Below are 9,730 nucleotides of genomic sequence, written 5' to 3'. Positions count from 1 at the left end.
AATCTGGTACTGTTTAGAACCATTTGTTCTAATAATGTACTTTAATATTTATTGTAGCCTACCATTCTCCATTCAAGTATTTGAATGAGTGGTCTAAATCAAGTCTCTCCACCACTGATTCAGAAATCAAGGGTAACTACAGGGCACACTCTCCATTTCTTATGTAACCGCATACGTGATTATCTCCCCTTTCATCTTTCCTGGGTCAAGATATTTTTGGTTTATTGATCCGTGATATGTAGGTTTTCATGGAAAAATCCCAATGGTTCATTGATTGTGGACAGCCCCAGTTAACAGTCCCTTTACTTCCCTTAAAATTGATTTAGGCCACTTCAGCTTCAGTTTCAGTTCAGCAGCACTACTGGGACATGATGAACCATTACCCAATTCTTATCGTTTCCTCACTAAAACAGTCATTAAAGCATCTGAGTGCAAAAGCCTCAGAGAAACAAGTTGATAAAACAGATGTTACGCAATACAAATAAAGATAGCACCAAAACACAGTCCTGGCAGGAACCGAGTAAAGATAGAAATGATCCTGCTCTAAATCACACATCACATATAGATATGATGTGGGAATGCAATGTTTGCATAATACACCCACAGCCCATTCATTCATCCACCAAAAACCTCCACTGGACATCATGACATCACTCCAAGGACAGAGTATACTGGCATTTCTAAACATGAATTGAAACACCGGTTAGCTGATTTGTATTTCCATCATGAAGACAAATCCCATACTTAAACTGTGCTGACAGATGTTAATCAAGGCTTCACCTCAGGTTACAAACACAATATGCAAATTTAGCAGCTATGACAAATCCTGCATAGTTCACCCTAAAATGCAAATTCTGTCATTTTCACAACCTCAGAGTCAGGTCTGTGGAACAATATATGATGTAAGAAATGTCTGTTTTTATGCAATAAAAACCATTGGTCTCCAATGTTGCTTGGTTCCCAGTAGGGATGCACCGATGCATCGGCTGAACATCGGTAACGGCCGATATTTGCCTCGTTAACTGCCATCGGCCATCGGGAAATAAAAATGACATTCGCCGATGTCACATGGGCGTCAGTTTGGTTTGATATGCTGGGGACAGAGACGCATTCGGAAGTGCATTTTCAGAAGTGCTGGGTACAATGACGCATTTATTTATTTATTTTTCTATGAGAAAACTCCTTTTCTCGAGAAAAGAACGACCATGGTGTGTAGCAGAAGAAGCGGCGGAGTATGCACGATCCGCGAGTGCTGAAGACGTTCTGCACGGCTTTGATGGGTGCGCAGGAGGACACAAATGGGCGGCGACCGCTTCTTCCAGTGGCGGGAGCTTTTCCCTCAGCGCCGTCAACAGATAGAGCGTTAACTGTACACACCGCCGCCGACTTGAGCTGCAAAGAAGCTCTGGCCTCCCTGTCAAGGACGCTTGTCAAAAAGTACGGGGAAGCTTGACCGCTCTGAATAGTGAGTGAGAGCGCGCGCGCGGTCGGGGCTCTCTCTCTCTCTCGCAGAAGAGCGCGTGCGCGTTTAAAATTTAATATGAACATTCACCCGTGTTTTTTCCCTCATAAATGCGAACACGAAAAATAAAATGAATATTATAATGTTTTTTTTGTTGGGTCAGACAATGATTACCAAATTTCTCTCTCATATTGCTCCTCATAACAACTGAAAAAGAACTTATAAATAAGGTTATAACTGTCAACCAGAAAGTGACATTAAAGGTTTTTTTTGTTTCATAAATTGCTTGGTCTGATTGAATTTGTGCTCATTCTAGGATAGTGTGATCAAGAGCCGAAAGACTTGTATGTTTCAGTGGCACAAAAGAAGGAATAAATAACAAAAAGAAAAAACATCGGCATCGGCCATCGGCCAAGTTGTTATGTTAAACATCGGTATCGGTATCGGCCCAGAATTTCCCAATCGGTGCATCCCTAGTTCCCAGCAGTCTTCAAAACATCTGTGTTCTGCAGAAGAAATGCATACAGATTTGGAACGTCACAAGGGTGAGTAAATTACAGAAATTAATTTTTTGGGGTGGATGATAGTCTCACTTGCACAGGCCTGTGAACATAATACACTGTCTTGACTCTGATCGGTCTAATGACCACTGGAAGAGTGCAACCTCTGATATGTATGTGCACCGTTCACATCACTTACAGCAGCTTAAAACAAAAGACGGCACCTATCAGATTTCTCCATATAAAGTTATCTAAATTATACCATTAACAAACCACAAAAAACTTCAGAGCAAATAAACATCCATGAAGGTAAACACTGCCATCTTCTGGAGAATGAGTAGCATTCTCACTCACCTCAGTTTATACAGTACTTGCCAAAAAAGTTGTTCGGCCTAGAAAAATTGGCATCTTCACACTTTACAAAATCTTTAACAAATGTATTATTTAATTTTATTACAGTACCTGAAGTCATGCATTTGTGATGTAATGATGTGGACAATTTTACCATAGGTTTATTTCACCCCCCCATATTTATAAAAAATACATCTCATATTTTGATTTACCAAACTTTAACGGTTAAAAATATCCCCCCCAGACATTACTTTTAGCCACTAATTAGCCTATATTTGGAAGATACTTTTGTGACATTCAGTTTGTACGTTTTATCAGTGTTCCGTTAATTAAATGACTTGAGCAATGCTGGGAAGTTTAAATAAAAAGTCCCTTTTTGAGTTTGAGAATCTATGCATTTCACCAAACATCACACTGGCATTTGAACATCCTCCACAAACCAGACAGAAGTCTACATGATATAGAAATGACTCCAAAGACAAAAGATTTTTTAGACATTTATTTTGACAGTTCCTTACAAATCAACGTTTATTTCTTCTTTTCGACGTCCTGCTCGGCGGCCTCCTTTGCCCTCTTGGCACGGATGCCGAACAGACGGGCATTGGCACGGGCCATACGCAGGCTGACGAAGGCCTGGAAGTTCTTCTCCTCCTCTGAGATCACGCGGGCCTTCTCTTTCGGGAAAAACTGCAGAAAACAAGGACACTTCCTCAGTTGCGACAAAACACTACATTATATATGAAGAACTATAACATTATAAAAAAAAAAAAAACAAAGGAAAGAAAATCCAATTTCCACACATTACTCACTGTATCTTAAGCCAGTAAACTGACATATGAAACAGTCAGAAAAATCTAATGTTTTGAAATGGAACAAAGCCTTCAAGTCAAGATGAAGAAAACAATATTGCATGATTTTTGTTGAGTATCATACATGATGCTTTTATGGATCACAGTATAATATGGGAGAATATGGAGCACATACAAGGAAAAAAAACAAATTCAAGGAATGCAATTTGGTAAAGTTGCTGATATTTATACAGCCAAAAAGATAAAATGGATGGCTTGTAAAACAAATATTTATAGGAGTATAGCAGATTACTCTGATAAAGTGTATATATCAGTTGTCACTCTATATCTCCCAATAATGTGTCTTGGTACAGGGGTGTCCAATCCTGCTCCTGGAGGGTCACTGTCCTGCAGAGTTCAGCTCCAACACTTATTAAACACCTGAATCCAGCTAATCAGGCTCTACAGACTCACTAGACATTTCCAGGCAAGTGTTGAAGCTCAAATCTGCAGGACATTGGCCTTCCAGGAGCAGGATTGGACCCCTGTCTTATGATGATGATATTTAAATGCTTAGTTGTAGATGTAGTCTTTATTGTGGGGGGCAAAACAATGCAACACAATGATAATGATTGAGAGATGAACAAATAAGCGTTCCTCAAAAGCCTAATGGATTTAGTGTTGTCAAATACAGATTTTTCGATACTGAAATATCTGAAACTGTTCCCAATACTTATTTCCCACAGTATCGATACACACACCTCTCATTCACTTATCTCATACGCTCCGGCTGAATAGTGTTGAATAGTGTTACATGGCCTGAATTTCAGCGAAACAGTTCATTTGTACCTTTATTCTATTGTATTTATTTGTGCTACTACTTATAGGCCCGGTTTCACAGATATGGCTTAGATTAACCCAGGATTAGGTCCTAGTTCAATTAGGGCATTTCAATAAATGAATACATGTCATTAACTTGCATTAGAAAACAAACATTGCTGGTGTGCATCTTGAGACAAAACAATGGCACTGACAATTTAATGTTTATTTGACCTTATTTTATTACTGTTAACTTGTCTTCAGTGAATTTAATTCAAAGTTTGAAATCAAGCGTCCTTGTGCTGTGTAATCTATCGCATCAAAATTGAAAACATACATTAGCTGACCAATTACCATTAAAGTGATCTCACCTAAATGTATGCTCAATGTTTATGTATAAAACCCTAAATTAAAATCTGTTGGCCATATGAAGTGATCATGGCTCTTAAACCGATTGATATTTATTACACTGTGTCATGTACTTTTTGAAGCTTAAAAAAAAAAATATATATATATATATATATATATATATATTCCCTAGAATATAAGATCTATGAAAGATCTATGGCCGGTTTTCCCTGTGATATAAATAAAATTCAAGGTACTGTATTAAAGTTAGAAAATCCAGTATTGTGACAACACTAAACGGATCATATTTTTTTTTTAAAAAAAAGTTGCTTGTCGAGCAAGTGTTCATCTTAAAATTTTAAAGATTTCACAACAAAAAAATATGCACCAGGACTTTAAAGAATCATTCAGTAGACTTTATATGGTTAAAAGGTAAGATACGTACGTTTTTGATGGGCATGACAGGTCCAGTGAGCTGTGTGGCCATCTTAATCTCCTCCTCCTACACAACAAAACCACAAAAAGAGTTACAAACAGTCAAAAAACAAAAACAAAAAAAAAACAGAATTATGGTGGAATAGTATGCAGTCATCAGCTAAAAAAGGGTTCAAAAGTCATCAAGGATGTGCAGAGATTCCGGAGAAAGTGTCATCACTTGACTGCAAACACTGCTTTGATGAATTAGAAAGCTTTATGCACTGAAGTACGCCACTTACAGTGCTGTCTCCCTTCTTGGGCGCAGAAGCCTTCCTCGGGAAGATGATGAGTTTGGAGCGATACACCTTCAGCCTCTGAACGTTGGACTGCAGAGACTCTGTGGATCGGTTACGCCGGCGAGGGTCAACAGCGATGCCGATGGTGCGCGCCGCCTTTTTGTTGATTCCTGCTGCCTGTATGGACAGATTACAGTGTAACAGGACAGACATGTGAGACGTGATAATGCTGGGGCAGCCCTGACACTCAAACAGAGTCAAGAACAGTCATCAGCAAAAAGGGTTCATGGATCATCAAGGAAGTACAGCGATTCCGGAGTATTGTCATCATTTGACTGTCTGAAATGACCGCAAGCGCACTGTATGAACAATCAGACAGAACTGCATAAGAGTTAGAGAGATAGTTCACCCAAAAATATCATACACACTTACCATATGTGACCCTGGACCACAAAACCAGTCACATGGGTCAATTTTTTTTTAAATTGAGATTTATACATAATCTGAAAACTGAATAAATAAGCTTTCCATTGATGTATAGTTTGTTAGGATAGTACAATATTTGGCTGTGATACAACTATTTGAAAATCTGGAATCTGAGGGTGCAAAAAAATTGAAACATTGAGAAAATCGCCTTTAAATTTGTCCATTTATGTTGGTGATTGTGCTGCATTCACTCACAAAAATAAATGTTTTATATATTTACGGTAGTAAATTTACAAAATATTTTCATGGAACATGATGTTTACTTAATATCCTAATGATTTTTGGCATAAAAGAAAAATCGATCATTTTGACCCCACAATGTATTGTTGGCTATTGCCACAAATATACCCGTGCGACTTATGACTGGTTTTGTGATCACAAAACCAGTCACATGGGTCAATTTTATGAAATTGAGATGTATACATCATCTGAAAGCTGAATAAATAAGATTTCCATTGATGTATTGTTTGTTAGGAAAGGAGAATATGTAGCCGAGATACGAATATTTGAAAATCTGGAATCTGAGTATCTGATATCTTGTATATGCTCCATGTATGCGTGTGGATTAGATGTCGAAGGATTGATCAGTTTTGCTGATTAATTTTTTGCAATATTTCATGCAGTTTTTCCTGTGTTGCGTCCAATGCTGGAGCGTCTGAGAAGGGTCCACTTCCATTATTCAGCACTAGAGCTTATGCATTCGTTATGCAGCAAAATTGCATATTTAAAGCTAGTGACGCGAGAAAGCAAATTGATACATTAATGCAGCCGAAAGAAACAAAAATCAGAAACACATCAAATTTAGTTATTTTGATCGTCACTGTAATACTCATTTTGATTAGATAATCAAGTGTTCTAAAATAAAAGCAAATAAAGTGTGAGTGTATACATTTAATATACATGTGTAATTTAAATGCTCTGTCCTTTGTGTTGATATTTAACGAGCCATCTGTAAGCATGACTGTTTGGATTTAAATGAAATACTAACGCTTTAACAAGTCCATTTGTAAAATGAAGGTTAATTTTTTTTCCCGTCAGTTAATTTCAACATTTACTAATACATTTTAAAGATGCATCTCTTAAAGCTAATGCACTAACATGAATGACCAAGGTATAATTATTTGTAAAGTACATTTGCATGGTTAAGTACTGTTTTTTCTTTTGTTTACTTTAGTAAAGTTCAGCACTATTTTATGCATAATGTTTATTTTAATTAATAGGGATTTTAAAAGCTATCGGTTGATTAATCGCGTATCAGCCAGCGATGTCCAACCCTGTCAAATCCACTATCGGTCGACCTCTAGTGTGGATCACCGTTTAGATGTAAACCAAAGCCTAAATTAAATCTGTTTATCATATAAAATGATTGCATCTCTTTACAAGAATTGGATTAAACCACTCGATTAATTTTAAGGCGCCTTTAGGACCTTTTAAGTTATCTGGACTTAAAAAGAGAGACATACACCTCAGAAGTTTCATTAAAAGACTTCCTGATTTGTGCTTAAGAGTTTGGAAAGACATGATGTTGAGTAAATGACAATTTTCATTTTTAGGTGAACTAAGTCTTTAAGATCTAGCACAACTTGGCACCAAAGTTACCTTCAACTCCTCCAGGGTGAAACCACGTCCGGCACGGATCTTGTTGTGATACCGGATGGTTGGACACCTGACTATGGGTCGCAGAGGTCCAGAAACTGGTCTGGGAGCAATACGCCGAGCCTTTGCCTGACGGGCCTTACGTCTGAGGGAAAAGGGAGCATTTTAATAAAACTGGCACTTTCCATGATGAAGCATTAACACATTTGTCAGCACAAACTTGTTACCTGCGGAGCTTTCTGGCGGGCTGGTTGAACCAGGTGCGCACTCTCTTCTGCCAGTCTTTGTGGAAGTGAGGGTTCAAAATCATGCCATTCCGGCTGGGAGCCATGGTTGTTCACTCCTAATGCAAAACAAATGTCATAAGCGTGATGACCCATGTTCAATTTACTTAAACCAGAATTACTTTAAGCTTTGCGCTGTCGGATGGTTCTAGAAAGAACTGCACGTTCAGGAAAGTTATAAGAACAGCCATGCAAATGTAGTAAGAAAGTCACAAGCACAAGCCGAGACAGTGCATATGAGCTAAGCTAGTGCCTGATGTTGGTGTCGTGCATGTGGAATAAAGCGCAAAGAAAACAGATTCGTAGAAACCGACAGTAAACACACATAGCTCTTATGTGGACTCGTTTATTTAGGCATTTAAACACTTGACTGGTTCATGAGCGGCGGTTTAACATTTAAAATAGACATTTTGAAACGTGAGTGTGGAGCTGCAACACGGTATCGTGTACTAAAAGTATCTTTTGTCTCTCTCAAGAGAAGAAAACACCAACAATATAGACTGGTACGCACGTAAAACAAAGTACACTTTAAGGTTGGACTGTTTGAATTATAATACAATAACGAGATATTGAGGATTAAAGCGGATAAACTTGATGTTTAGCCGGGATAAATGCACATACCGTCTATAGCGGAAAATGGCTGAAAGGGAAAAGGAAATGACAACGCAGGGTTTTATGGGAAGTGAAGAAAAGAGCCAATAGCAGCGATCAACGCGCCGGTCAACCGGAAGTGTGAAGCCGGATCTTTTTTTATTTATTTTTATTTTTATTATTTAGTTAAATTCCAAACATTTCAAGTACAATGCAACAAAAAACAAAATGGATACAAGGCATTGTAAATACAATTCAAAATGTATAAACCAAAGAATAACAACAACAACTAAAGTATAAATGTTCATAATAATAATAATAAAATAATAATAATAATAATAAATACAGAAATGAAAATTTATAACATCAGGGCAGTTATATGTATTTGAAAAGCTTTAAAATTTGTATTGTTTTTATAAGCTTTTTGTTTTGTGATCTCATGTTTGAAAGAGTTTCTCAGTATATTGTGGTGAAGCCGGATCTTGTTGCGACAAATTAGCACGTGGATGGGACGTAGATTAAAAGTTCGACAACTGATAGTTTTATAATTATTAAATGTTTAGAAAATTCAACTAATAGTTGCTGTCGGACTACTATAGGCTCTGACGCACGAATGTAAATGAAAGCGTCGTTAATTTTATGCGTAAAAAAAAAAAAAAAAAAAAAAAAATGCATAAGTAACGTTAGATGGTAGCTAACGGTCAAAAGAAACATTACTATTTTTAATGTTTTTGAAAGAAATCTCTTATGCTCATTAAACCTGCATTTATTTGATCAAAAATACAGATTTTCTTTTTTATATTGTGAAAAATTATTACAATTTAAATTAATGGTTTTCTATAGCCTAATATACTTTAAAATACAATTTATTTCTGTGATGTAAAGTTGTTTTACTGTCTATGGTATTTTCAGCATCAATAGGCTACTCCAGTCTTCATTGTCACATGATCCTTCAGAAATCAGTCTAATATGATGATTTATTATCAATGTCGGAAATAGTTGCTAGTATAAAAAGTATTATTTTTTTGGACCTGTGATACTTTTTTCAGGATTCATTGATGAATAAAAAGTTAAAAAGAGCAGCATTTATTCAAAATAGAAATATCTTCTAACGATATAAATCTTTACTACCCTTTATTGTAAATTTAACATCCTTGCTGAATAAAACTATGAATTACTTATAAAAAAAATATATATAAATTTGACTGACCCCAATATTTTGACCGGCAGTGCATATTGTTACAAAATATATTTATTTTAAGTATGCTGTTCTTTTTTTTTACTTTTAATTCATCAAAGAATCCTGAAAAAAATATTAAGCAAAGTTTTCAACATTGATAATAAATCAGCATATTAGAATGATATCTGAAGGATCATGACAGACTGGAGTAATGATGCTTATTAAAATTCTACATATTAATATTTTAAAGTATATTAAAAGAGAAAACCAGTATATATTTTTATATATCAGTATATATGTAATCATATTTTAATATAGTTTTATTATTTTTTCTGTATTTTATTAATACCTGATTAAATAAATGCAGGCTTGATGAGCACAAGAGACTTCTTTCAAAAACATAAAAAATAGTAATGTTTCCAAACTTTTGACTGGTCTCTCTCTCTCTCTCTCTGTATGTATGTATGTATGTGTATATATGTATGTATATGTGTGTATATATATATATATATATATATATATATATATATATATATATATATATACTCATAACTCATTATACATCAAATAAATCAACTATTCAAAATAGAACTAATAGGCATAATGAAAAAA

At 35.8% G+C, this 9,730-nt stretch overlaps 1 protein-coding gene across 1 annotated transcript; it reads right to left on the bottom strand.

Moving 5' to 3' along the window:
- Positions 1-2,797: 2,797 nt before the first annotated feature.
- Positions 2,798-8,069, bottom strand: rpl13 (ribosomal protein L13). The gene is made up of 6 exons (XM_081347254.1): positions 7,969-8,069; positions 7,291-7,406; positions 7,067-7,208; positions 4,985-5,158; positions 4,714-4,770; positions 2,798-3,000 (listed from the first exon to the last, which is right to left on the bottom strand). The coding sequence occupies exons 2-6, from the start codon at positions 7,392-7,394 to the stop codon at positions 2,842-2,844; spliced, it is 636 nt and encodes a 211-aa protein (XP_081203380.1). The 5' UTR covers positions 7,395-7,406; positions 7,969-8,069; the 3' UTR covers positions 2,798-2,841.
- Between the last annotated feature and the right edge of the window lie 1,661 nt (positions 8,070-9,730).

The sequence above is a fragment of the Scardinius erythrophthalmus genome (genome assembly GCF_964197995.2).
Source record: "Scardinius erythrophthalmus genome assembly, chromosome: 2".
NCBI lineage: Eukaryota > Metazoa > Chordata > Actinopteri > Cypriniformes > Leuciscidae > Scardinius > Scardinius erythrophthalmus.
Note: the sequence above shows the minus strand (reverse complement) of the source record. Positions and strands in the feature narration are given on the sequence as shown.

Coding starts and splice junctions, on each gene's coding strand:
- rpl13 (XM_081347254.1), bottom strand. CDS start 7,394: ATGGCTCCCAGCCGGAATGGCATGATTTTGAACCCTCACTTCCACAAA. Junction 7,209..7,290: donor CCCGCCAGAAAGCTCCGCAG/GTAACAAGTTTG, acceptor CTTTTCCCTCAG/ACGTAAGGCCCGTCAGGCAA. Junction 3,001..4,713: donor CTGTCATGCCCATCAAAAAC/GTACGTATCTTA, acceptor TGTTTTCTGCAG/TTTTTCCCGAAAGAGAAGGC.